Source organism: Rattus norvegicus, chromosome 15 (genome assembly GCF_036323735.1).
Source record: "Rattus norvegicus strain BN/NHsdMcwi chromosome 15, GRCr8, whole genome shotgun sequence".
Taxonomy (NCBI): Eukaryota; Metazoa; Chordata; class Mammalia; order Rodentia; family Muridae; genus Rattus; species Rattus norvegicus.
In genome coordinates this window covers 46188639-46201128 of record NC_086033.1, presented here as the reverse complement: position 1 = coordinate 46201128, position 12490 = coordinate 46188639, and the positions used below count along the sequence as shown (strand labels likewise).

General features: G+C 43.0%; 1 protein-coding gene across 5 annotated transcripts in view; it reads left to right on the top strand.

Moving 5' to 3' along the window:
- Dock5 (dedicator of cytokinesis 5) overlaps positions 1 to 12490 on the top strand; it is a 179004-nt gene that overhangs the window by 132999 nt on the left and 33515 nt on the right. For 4 of the 5 annotated variants that reach the window (NM_001372012.1, XM_039093338.2, XM_063274295.1 and 1 more), the window contains 7 exons: positions 1502 to 1600; positions 4443 to 4537; positions 6088 to 6166; positions 7878 to 7978; positions 10385 to 10443; positions 10833 to 10987; positions 12274 to 12359. In NM_001372012.1, coding sequence (NP_001358941.1) covers positions 1502 to 1600; positions 4443 to 4537; positions 6088 to 6166; positions 7878 to 7978; positions 10385 to 10443; positions 10833 to 10987; positions 12274 to 12359 — 674 coding nt within the window. Of the gene's footprint in view, positions 1 to 1501; positions 1601 to 4442; positions 4538 to 6087; positions 6167 to 7877; positions 7979 to 10384; positions 10444 to 10832; positions 10988 to 12273; positions 12360 to 12490 lie in introns of those variants that run through there. The other variant, XR_010057823.1, reaches the window with a different exon arrangement.

The window sequence follows — 12490 nt, the reverse complement described above, 5'->3', positions numbered from 1 at the left end:
AGTTGCAGGTGAGCCTGGGCTACTAGCAACCTTCTCTCAGAAATAAATAAACATAAGATGACTAAAACTATATGGAAGCAAAGTTTAACTTAGAGCCGAAGTAATGCAAATTAAACAAAATCGAGATTAAATTCAAAATCCAAAGTAAGCAAGAGACCAGAGACACAAATAGCATTTGACTATTAAATAAATGCAGAGTATGTGATAACTTGTAAAATGTGTCCAGAGCTCAATGAAGTTTACGTCGGCTTGTGGGTAGGAAGAATAAACATTTTCCGTAAAGAATCTAAGACAGACATTCAGAGGGAGACGGTCTCTTCCCTCCTTATCAGAGGGAGGTATAGGAGAGGTCTCTTCCCTCCTTAAGAATGGCCCACAGCTCTGTGCCCGATTAGTTTAAATTTGTATGACTTTTGTATTTACATGAATGCAAAGGGTGGTACACTTTCCCTCTAACAAGAAAATGAGGTCTGTGTGTGACTCTGATTTGTGTAGCTGAGGGAAGAGCACCCTGAGTGTAGCTTAGACCTCACAAGTAAACATTGTAGTCCTCGTGGATCTCTCTGTTCCCTACTCAGTGTCTGGTGCAGAGTTCCCTGTGGTTCAAAGACTAGATGTCCAAAGGGTTCTAGAGTCAGAGAAATGGCCTGCAAAGGTTCTCATCCTCAGCACTGATGCAGGTTAAATATCCCCTATAAGAAATAATTGGGATGAAAGGATTTCAAAATTTGTGGTTTTTAGAATTTTGGCCATTTGCATAGATTTTGCTGATTGGGCATTTCCAACTCCTAAACCCCCAAATCCAAAATGCTCCAGAAACCTAAAACTACCCATAGCATTTCAGGTGTTCCCTGAAAGATGTTTCCCAGCGCCTTCTGTTGTATTTCTACTCCCCCCTCCTTCCAACCTTCAGAATTGATTCATCCGTATACTCCAGACATTGTCCCAAGAGTGTCTTTTCAGTTCTGCCCCAACCAGAAACTCAGAACCCACAAACTAGTTTATCCTAACAGGTAACCTAGTTGAGATCTTTAATGCATTAAAGATTTAAACAAGCATTTCTCATCCTATGGGTTGCAAACCCTCTGGGGTTTTAACAACCCTTTCACAGGGTTCTCCTAAGGTCATCTGCAGGTCAGATATTTATATTATGATTTATAACAGTAGCAAAAGTACAGTTATGAAGTAGCAATGAAAATAATTGTATGGTTGTAGGTTACCACAACATGAAGAACTGTATTAAGGGATCGCAGCATTAGGAAGTTGAGATCCATTGTTGTAGACCTGGAGGATTCCAAACATTGTAGCTGTTTTCTAACTCACACTAGGAGGCGCTTGAAGCAGAATTGCAAAGCATATACCTTTGGACCTTTGGAAATAATATTCTAGTTCCAAGTGTCTTTTACATAGAGCTCAATGGGTAGAAAACCCAAAATCCATTACGCCCAAAGTCTCTTACCAGTTATTCTAAGGAACCCCGACTCTGCTTCTTTCCTTGCAGGGCAGCTTTGTGGCTTGCATGATTGCCGTCTTACGACAGATGGAGGACAGCCACTACAGCCTCTACATCAGCACCTTCAAAACCAGACAGGATATCATAGTAAGTTGTCAGCTTTGGGTCTTGGCATCTTGGCAACACTAAAGAATGTGTGTGTGTGTGCTTAGATGTATGTGTGTGCACTTGAGTGTGTGCGCATGTGTGTTGATGTGTGTGTGTGTGTGTGTGTGTGTGTGAGAGAGAGAGAGAGAGAGAGAGAGAGAGAGAGAGAGAGAGAGAGAGAGTTTTGAGACACTTCTTGTCTAGTAACCCAGACCAACCTCAAAGTCATGATCCTCCTGCTTCACTGCCTGAGCATAGCTAGATCCATCTGAAAATTTCTTACATATAATGACAGGTAACGGAAGCTGAGCATCAAGAGTTCAAAGCTCCCTTCACTGCACTTAGAATGGCTGTCCACAGAGGGCACCAAGAGGAAGTAGATGCTTCCTCCAACCTGATAGAGTTTAAGTAAAAGTTTTCAACACCTGCATCAAATAGTCGTCACACATGGACTTCGTGCGGGCCCTTCTTCTGAAACAGACATCTTTTTGCCTGAAAAGTTTGTTTCCTCATTTAAGGTCCCTCACACTGGTTCCTTGAACCATGCATGGAGTCTCTTTGACTGAGCATGCTGGTTTTTCAAACTGTGGTCAGTTGCCTCTTTCTGGGGTAAGCACACAAAGGTTACCCGTCTACGACTTACAGTGTGTGGAAGTGATCTCCTGTTGCTTTAAAAAGAAAAGGTGTTTCCATAGTTTCTATAAGCATCCTCTGAAGTCTTCAGAGAACAGTGGAATTAAGCTGTCACTAAAGATGGTCGAACATGGGCTAAACATGATCAAATGGTTCCTGTCATCCATGCACTCTGCATTTTTCTGCTTTCTACCCTCACCATCCTGAGCATGAGTAGCTGATGTACCAATGTGAATACACTCCTTCACCCCCATCTTCCTTCCTATAATGCCCACATGGTAGACAAAACTAGAAAGCAGAGAGAATGTATCATTCTAAGTCCAACAATGACTTCATAGTGTTGGTCCACGTAGCTTAAGCTAGGAGCCCAAGAAGAGGCAGCATGCTTCAGGAATCAGCCATATGGGGATGTATGCAGTGACCTGTTCAGGGGAATCCAGACAGAGGAAGGGGGTGGTATAGGACACTCAAGCAGCCATGTGCTCTCCTTCAGTCCAGATGGTGTGTCAGATAGCACAGGTTTGAAGTGTGACCATTCTGAGTTATTGTATGAAATTTGACAGAAGCTACCTAGTCTTGCTGAACCAGTTTCTTTGTCTGTAAGACCCTGTCTATATGGAAGCTTATTGTGAGCACTGATTAAATCCATGCATGGAGATGCCTAGCCTTATGCTGTGCATGCAGTTCAAGCCTATGAGGAGCAAATATTTGTATCAATAGTTCCATTCTTAGGGGCTGTACAAAAATACCCTAGTGATTTTTTTTTTTAACTTCCTACGGAAAACAAGTAAAGTAGGGATCCTCTGAGTTCACAGGCAGATAGTTTGGGTCTAAATTCAAGGTTATCCTGTGCTACCTAGTCTGGTTCAACATCAGCCTGGATTATTTGAGACAGTCTCAAAATTGATGATATAGATATATATCACTCCATCCATACATTCCTCTATCCCTCTCTTCATCCACTCATCCATCCCTCTATCCATCCATCTCTCCATCCATCCATCCATCCATCCACCCATCCACCCATCCACCCGTCCGTCCGTCCGTCCGTCCATCCATCCACCCACCCATCCATCCATCCATCCATCCATCCATCCATCCATCCATCCATCCATCTGCACTGTGTTCTTAGCACTGCCCAATGTCTGTTTTTTCCCACAGGACTGTGCACACAGAGTCAGAGAAGTAAACAATTAGGTTTTCTTTTTCAGCTATCTCAGTGGAAAAAGTCTAAATTTAACTAAGTAACAAAAATGGTTTCAGAGCCTTTCATTTTTTTTTAAGCTGGGCCATTCTATTTCTTGCTCCTCCTTTGGACAAGACCAGCCACTTTTACTGCCCTGTGCTCTGTGCCCTTTGATATTCCTTACTGCAGTTCTCAAGAGACACTGTGATGCCACCTTTCCTGCAAAATTATGGCTGCCCTGCTTGTGAGACACTTTCCCCCTGTTCTAACTAGTCAAGATTTGAACTAAGATCTGTTTAAAAAAAAAAATTGATGACTTGAGGATATTGACTGGATTTTCCCCAGTAGACCAGCTTTAACTCCCAGCATCCACATGGCAGCATGCAGCCATCTGTAACTCCAGTACTAGGGCATCTGACACCAGCTTTTGGTCTCCATTGGCACCAGCCATACAGGCGGAATATTAATATACATGTAGGCAAAACATCCATACACATGAAATAAAAAGGTCTTCATTAAAACAGCTGTTAGCCATTTTGGAAGTTCAAGAGATGCATTCAAACAGCACAAAGCAAAGGACTAAGAGATGAAGGTTCTAAACATGGGGTCCATAGCCTCCATCTTGCTTCCTATTTTCTGTGGCCATTTAGTCTTTCTCAGCCTTGTGAAACCATCTGTAAAATAAGGATAATATCGTGTCCCTCTTTTTATTATAGAGTCATGCTATGAAACAAAAAAATCTATCACTGGCCAGGGATACTATTGATTGATCACTAGTAATCACAACACTTGGGAATGTGAGTCAGGAGGTCAAGTTTAGATTGCATCTTGTCTCATGATACCAAAACCAAAGCAAAATCAAATTATGCAACAGTTATATAGAAGAATGCATTGTCTGTAATAACTTTATGGGAAAGGCCACAACTAGGGGACCTTCAATGTGTTATCCCACTTGTGCCACTTGCTGAGAGAAAGACTATGAGTGATCCTATCTCTTAACCATTCTTCTGTTGCTCTCCACAGGACTTTCTCATGGAAACCTTCATTATGTTTAAGGATCTGATTGGAAAGAATGTGTATGCCAAAGATTGGATGGTCATGAATATGACCCAGAGCAGGTGAGGGAGCCCACGGCTATTCTGGCAGCATTTGAACTTGTGCTGGTCTGCTGTGCATACTTAAGTGCTGTTAAATCTTTATCCCTCAATCCTGGCACTTAAAAAGACCCCTTTCCTGACCCCAGTGTGTTGGCTTGGAAACTCCCTTTCAATAGACTACTGATTTCTTCCCTTCTGCTGTCTTTGCTTGCCTTGGTTAGTGCCCTCCACCATCCTTGTGTTAATGTCTATTGGCCATCAGCTCTGCATGCCTTCTCAGTGGTTCCGTGTGAGTTCCTCATTTCTGTATTCAAAGTCCTGCCTGCCTTTTCCAGCCACTGCCTCCTTAGGCATGTATCCCCTGTACCAGTCAGACTTCTAATTCCTAAATGTGTCCTCTGTAGTCACTGCCTCTGCCTGCCTTGACTTTTCCATCCTCCCTGGAAGTCAACTGTCCTTCCATTCACAGGGCCCTTCCGAAATGTCACCTCCACTGGAAACCTCTGCCCTGAGTTGTCATTGCTCTAAAGAGAGGTGGTGGGACTTGACTAAAGTCTCATACAATAGCCAACGTTATTCAGAGCTCCAGACAGTTTATATCCTGAGGGATAAGAAATGTCACATGGGTAAAATTCTCACAAATTCAAGCTGCATACGGTCACAAGACAAGCAGCATGTGGCAAAAACATGTTTTTCCATAGAGGCATATAAAAGATTAAGCATGTTATTGCTGTTAAACAGTAGCAAGCAATAAAGCGTAACTGATGCGAACTTTACTCCCATTGGCTATGTGTGGGAGGAGCATGAATACACATTCCAAGAACAATTCTGTGTTTTGAAGAAACTGAGGTCACAAGACTCTTGCCTTATTTTCTTAGAGTACCCTCATAAACACTCAAAATTCTCCTCACAGGACTCCCTTCCTGGACCCCATTTCGATACCCATCCTTTCAGAAATGGCTGTTGATTTTTCTTTTCTTCCTTCTGATTTCCTGCATCTCTTTGAAAGTCTATCACATAATTCTTTGTCATGGTCTCCATTGGAACACAACTAGATGTCTAAGTGGGGGTACCCACTACTGTACTGTAATCTTCTAAAGACCAGGACTTAGGTTTTGGGCATGGTGCCTATGTTGGTGTCATAGAATTGTTGCTTAGCAATGAATGCTTGCAAATTGACGGGGATTGAACTGAATATATAATATTGCATTGCAATGTATTATGGCTTTAGAATGTTGCCAGTGAGCCACATAAACCAAATCATAAGCCAAGTCAACTTCCCAGGGTCCTGATAGTCAGAAAATCTTTCCCAATTAGATAACAGCTTCAAGAGGAATTCCATGAGAATGCTGGCCTCTGAGGGTAGGCGTCATAGCCAAGTGTAGACTCGGGGTCAGAAAGCCTGGTCTTGCAGTCTCTGCTTCATCTTCAGTCCCCAAGATCTGAGAGAATGTGCATTTATATTGTCTTTCCCAGCCATGCCCGGAGTGCTTGACTTTGTGTCCAGAGTGTGTAGGGAAACATGTCCAGAGGAATGGGGTTGCCTTCCTTATCTGTTATTTCCTCTCCAGAGTTTTCCTCCGTGCTATTAATCAGTTTGCTGAAGTTCTCACCAAAAGCTTCATGGACCAGACAAGCTTTGAACTTCAGGTAAGCATCCACCCACATGGAAGGCCTTCAGTTAGAGCAAGAGGCTGTGTCAGCTGAGAAAGCACCATTTCAGATTTTATCACTGCAATTAGCGAAGGGTTTCAGGAGCCTGCCAGTTCCCTAAAGCACACATTCCCAAAACGGAGTTCTCTGAACACATTAAATGGTTTGGTTTTCACTGCACAAAGGCAACATGTAAAGGAAAACACGAGGAACACTGTCACGGGAAGCACAGCTAAATGCAAGTGCTAATACAGTGGTCTCCCTAATCCTCGGATATTCAGTCCAGGAGCACCAGAGGACGCCTGAGTCTTCAGCCAGTGCTAAGCCTTCTCGTTACTATGTTCCTATGCATACAGACCCAAGGTGATGGTCAGTTTGTGCATTTGGTCACAGCACTGACAATGAGCAGTCAACAGAATAACGGAAGTCAGTGTGAACTACAGTCAAGTAAGGTGCTAATGGTTTCAGACCACAGTGGACCAAAGGTCCTGAAGTTTCAGGAGGCAAAGCTAGGGCTAAGGAAGCTTCTCTTGTCCTCACCTTCAGGAGTAAGGCTTTGTGTTGATTCTCTCCACACAGACACGAATGTACACACAAGCAGTTTCATAAGCACACTGTCACTATCGTGTGGATACTTTTAAAACAGTCAAAGCCTGGGTGTGGTGGCATATATACTTTTAAGCCCAGCTCTGAGGAAGCAGAGTCAGGTGGATCTTTGAGTTTTAGACCAATATGGTCTAACATAGTGAGTTCCAGGTCAGGCTGGGCTATAATGAGACCCTGCCTGCAAAAATTAAACAAAACAAACCCAGGTATGTGATAGCTTCATTTTCACTCATTCCTTCATGTGACAAATGGAAAGATATTTATGTGTACAGCCAGCAGGACCTAGTAAAGGTCCACTAGGTCCCAGCTCTTTGGGGGCTTTAAGTTTCAGGAACCATTTTCTTGTATGCTTGCTGTCTTTATCTCAAACATTTAAACCAGAGAGTCATGTAACTAGAGGAGGATATATAAACATATATATATATATTAATTGATAATTGTATATATATATGTATATATATATATCATGCTATATAATATATCATGTACAAACTAAAGTAAAAAAGAACCCTGTAACTCTTTAATGATTCACTGGCCAACTTTCTTTACTTTTTCCACACCTCTGACCTCTTTTCAATGATGTTGAACATTTTCATAATACTTTTAATGGCTGAATATGATTCATTGTGCTGCTGGTCTCTGATATAGTGAATAAATTCTTCTTAAGAACATTCGGATTGTTTCTAATTTTTGTGACATTAAATAGCTGTGAGGGCCTTCTTTGGTTGAAATGTTTTTAACTAGCCACAGGGGGAAAAAAAAATCAGGAAAGTATTTACCAGTTCAAAAGTTAGGAGAAACTGGAGGGCTCTTGATACACATTACCAAACCACCTGCTATAAATAGGTACATTTCTTGGCAGTCCTTCTCCTGTGCCCCCAGGGTAAAAAAAATGTAAAGTTTGGATTGTTTTTTTAAAGGTTAATATTAAGTCTCAAAACTTTCAGCAGTGAATAATTGAAACCCCCAGGTAGCATAAGAAGTCCTGTGGGTTTTATTTGAGGTTTTTTACAGCAGTGTGCCCCGCATGGGGGTGTTTTATCTGGATCCTCACTGGTGTTACTTTCTGTTTTGCCTCGCCCATTTCATGCATCCTGCAAAGCTCTGGAACAATTACTTCCATTTGGCTGTAGCTTTTCTCACCCATGAGTCCCTTCAGCTTGAAACTTTCTCGGAAGCCAAGCGCAACAAAATTGTGAAAAAGTAAGTATCCTTCAAAGATTCCGTGACCGTTAGGAAGGTGAGACATCTGCTTATGTTCAGCAATATGATGTTGTCATAGAAATTACAGGGACTTAGGGGCTGGAGAGATGGCTTAGTGGTTAAGAGCACTGACTGCTCTTTCAGAGGTTCTTAGTTCAATTCCCAGTAACCACATGGTGGCTTTTAACCACCTGTAATAGGAGTCAATGCCCTCTTCTGGATACTTTCACATATAAAGTCAAAAAAAGAAAAGAAAAACAAACAAAAAAGCCTGCCTTTAGAAATTACAGGAACTTGCCCATGTTGATGATGGTGTGTGTTTTATTTGTAATCCCTTGATAGACCTGAAGTTTCTCCAGGTTTTTACTGTTTTTCTTAAGGTACCTCCACCCCCTCCTTTGCCACACCATGCTATTGATGGAGTATGGGCCCTTGCCTGGGAGCTCCTGCCACCTGCTGTCAGTTCATTGAAATTGCAAGCATAGTGCCGCCTTAACTTTCTGCAAAGAAATGAGAAAACTCCAAAATAACCTAAAGCTATCCTCGAGATTCATGTCTTAGAATTCAAAATAGAATTATATTCAGGAATGACATGTTTGGTTACACATTTCACTGCATCCTCTCAGGTCTGGTTCAGAGTTCATTGAGAGCCTGGAAGCTCCAAGGCTGTGATTGTATAGAAGTCTGAATTTATTGGAAGACTGAAATTTCAGCTATTTCTACTCGAGAAACAGGCAAATTAGTTAACCTTCCTCAGCCTGTGGTTCCACCCTAAAAACAAAACAAAACAAACAAACGCCAAGAGTAATAATAACTAAGGATTAAGATTTAGAGACTGTTTTAGAAGATACAATGTTTGAAGATGCCTGTTTCATAGATTTCCCTAATGGGTAAGTTATGAGAGATTTTAGGACCAGGTATGGACTGTGCCCTGTGTAAGTGTCCTCTTATATAGGACAGGGTTCTTGCTATATAGCCCAGGCTACCCTCAAACTCATCTGCCTGCCTCAGTTTCTCCAGTGCTATAGTCATACCCTGCCACAACCAGAAAACTGGTTTAAAAACTGTCTGCAGCTTATATTGTCCCAACTGAGAATGCATGGCCTAGACCTGCCCATATGTGACCCATGAAGGGCACTCTGGTGAGGACTTACCTTAGCCAAGGCATAAGTGCCCAGCCCAGCCCAGCCCATCAACTTCCGTCAGTCATGGTGCCTCATCTATCTCAGACCTCATGCATCTCCTCACTCAGCTGTCTGTCTCTTTGCCTCATGGAGACAGGATCCTCTTTCCCTCTAATACACTGGACGGACAGTTGACAACATCTTCTCAGTTCTCTTTCCACATTTGTCTTTGGTTCCTCCTATTCCAAAAGTCCCCCGTCCCCGATGTGGCTCACTTCTCTTTTGAAGTTTTCTCTGGGTGCTAGCCTTATCTTTTACAGATAAGCCTTACCCGTGACCCAGAGGGATGGAGACTATTCTATTTTTATTCTCTTCATTGTATACTTGCCCTTCCATGCCAGCAAACTCCGCATCTACCACCCAAACAGGCCAAAACACCTGGAAGGAAATGGCATCTTATGTAATGTATACAGACATTTTTCTCGTCATTATTTCCAGTGAATCTGACATAGCCTATATTTGTAAAACACTTATGTTGGATTTGGTATTTTCCTTCTTTTTTTTTTAGGCTTACAGTTGTAGAATTTCATACATACATATAATGTGTTTTGATCAGAGCCACCCCCCTCTCTCCCTACCAATTCCTCCTACGTACCCCCACAATACACTTTCCCTCCTATCTTCATGTGCATGTTAAAACCTCCTGAGCCCACTTAGTTCTCCTTGTGGATGCATGTAGAGCCATCTCCTGGAAAGTGGTCATCATCGCATTAGGGGTTAAATCCCTGAAGAAACATTACCCCTCTCCCAGTATCCATTAGCTGCCACTAGCCCTTCCTAGGGATGGTGGGACTTGGTGTTGATCCCCTCCTCCTATCTGGGCTGGCTTGGTCTTGTGTAGGTCTCCTGCACTCAGTTACAGTGGTTGTAAGGTCATGTGTCAATGGCCCTGTCACATCTGGAAAACACCCCTTCATGGCAGTTATCTACTGGGTCTTCTTTTTGATGCTGGGAATCAAACTCAAGACCTTACACATGGCAGGCAAATATTCTTCCATCAGGCAGCACCCCCCAGGCTTTTGGGTTAGATACTCTGAGCCGTCAAAGAGATTGTTTGAAGGGAAGCTGTGCCTAGCTGATATGTAAAATCCCTAAGCATAAGGGACGTGAACTGATCTGGGGGTCTGAGGAGCTTGGAAACAGTGCCTGCCATGCTGAGGGACGACTATATTACACACAACTCATTGCACTCCAAATGCTGTTCTTATGATCTTCTTCTTAGATATGGGGACATGAGAAAGGAAATCGGCTTTAGGATCCGCGACATGTGGTATAACCTGGGTGAGTGTCCGACCTTGAACAGGCCCCTCTGTGACTGCTTTATTTTTCATTTTTTTGTTCTAAAGGAAAGATTTCTCAGCAGAGGTTATATTAAAAATACTCACCCTTGATGAATTCTTACTTTAATTCACATAGCCCTGATATTTGTCTGCATGTGTGTCCAGAAGTAAAGTAGACTTGTGGGTTCCTTACCCTCTCACCTGTGGTATTGGCAATGAGCCCTCAGCTGTTGCACCAGCCACATGCTATCAGAAGGGGGCGTTCTGTAATTGTTCTGTGATTGACATGGTGTGTCACGTGAACTTTCTCCTCTCTTCTGGCCCCTGTGGAGGAAGATTGGTTACATGAGACAGAGAGTGATGGAGTATTCTAATATGCTTTCTTTCCAGGACCACACAAAATCAAATTCATCCCATCCATGGTGGGCCCCATCCTGGAAGTCACTTTAACCCCTGAAGTGGAGCTCCGTAAGGCCACCATCCCCATTTTCTTTGACATGATGCAGTGCGAGTTCAATTTGAGTGGAAATGGCAACTTCCACATGGTAAGGAGGGGACGGCCCTGACCTCACTACCATGTGACAAGTAACCTTTTGCCACCATATCTCCCAATGAAGAGGCAGCGGCTTCAATGAAAAACACATTTTAAAATTTATTTTGTACATTTCATTGTGTAAAAAAAAAAAAAAAGTTAGACATATGATTGGGTCTTCTGGCCCAGAAGCTAGAAGATGAAAAGTTGGCCTGATACATCTGACTCCAGAACTGAGGGTGGAACCTGTGTGGCCAGCTGAGGGAAGGGTGATGCAGGCCCAGCTCCCAGGCATCCCTGCTTACCTTTGAGAGCTTTAGTTAGCCTGCACTTTCTCTAGGCTTACCATATATGGCAGTAGTCAGAGAGGAACAGAAGGGGTGTGCTGAGTACAGACCGCAAAACATATTTATTACATTGGCTTACACAGCACAGGCTGGATAGTCCAACAATGGCTGTCTGAACTCCAGAGAAGCTGAGACTCCTTGGCTGCTCAGCCCCTAAGGCTGGGTGCCTCAGCACTCCTGATCTAGAGCCAAAGGCCTGGAGGATTCCTGAAGAGCCTCTGGTCTTCAGTCCAAGTTGGAAGGTCAAAGACACTGGGTCCCATATACAGCAAAGATGGTGGCACTGGCGGCAACAGTAGGAAGTGTTGACAGCGGTAGGGTAGATGCACTCACCAGAAGGGGCAACAGCAGGCAAACAGCTTTTCCCATCTGACTGCCTGACCACTCTTGGGGACAGTATTCCCCTCGTATACCTTTACAGACCTATCCAAATGAACAATGTGCAGGTTTCACATCTATAACATCTACAGATCTATTAGTATTGAAAGGAAGGCTTTGTAGCTATGATGTGGAGCAAAAATAATCCCATTACCAATACTCAGACAAGAAACAAAAATAAGATAGAAGCCCAGGATAGTGATGTATAGCTATAGTCCTAGTTCTTAAGAATCTGAGGCAGGAGAATTGTCATAAGTTTCTGGCCAGATAGGACTATGCAGTATCAAGTACAAAGGGAACAGTGGTTATGAATTTATTTTATATCCATAGTAGTAAATGAAATAAGCTTTCAGGACTGTTAAATGTAAAGTAATGTAAATGTAAATCACCTGCTTTGTGATTTTTTGATGCATTGTGGAGCACTGTTAGCAGGGGCGTTACAGATAACCCCATGCTCTTTGGGAGCAGCTCGAAATCGGAAAGGGGTCGAGCCAGATCTGGAAACAATGGCCTCTGCCTACCGTGCCCTCTTCTCAGGATCTGACATCCTCCTGTGAAATGTCTTCCATTTCAGTTTGAGAATGAGTTGATCACAAAGCTGGATCAGGAAGTAGAAGGTGGCCGAGGAGATGAACAATACAAGGTTCTTCTGGAAAAGCTGTGAGTATCTCAGAACAGCACCTCAGGCCAGAGGTAGACAGAAGCAACTGTCCACCCAGCAGTGGGTTGGCAGGTTCAAAGTCACCAGTCACCAACTGGTCCTTGGTGGTGTGGATGGAATATACACAGCA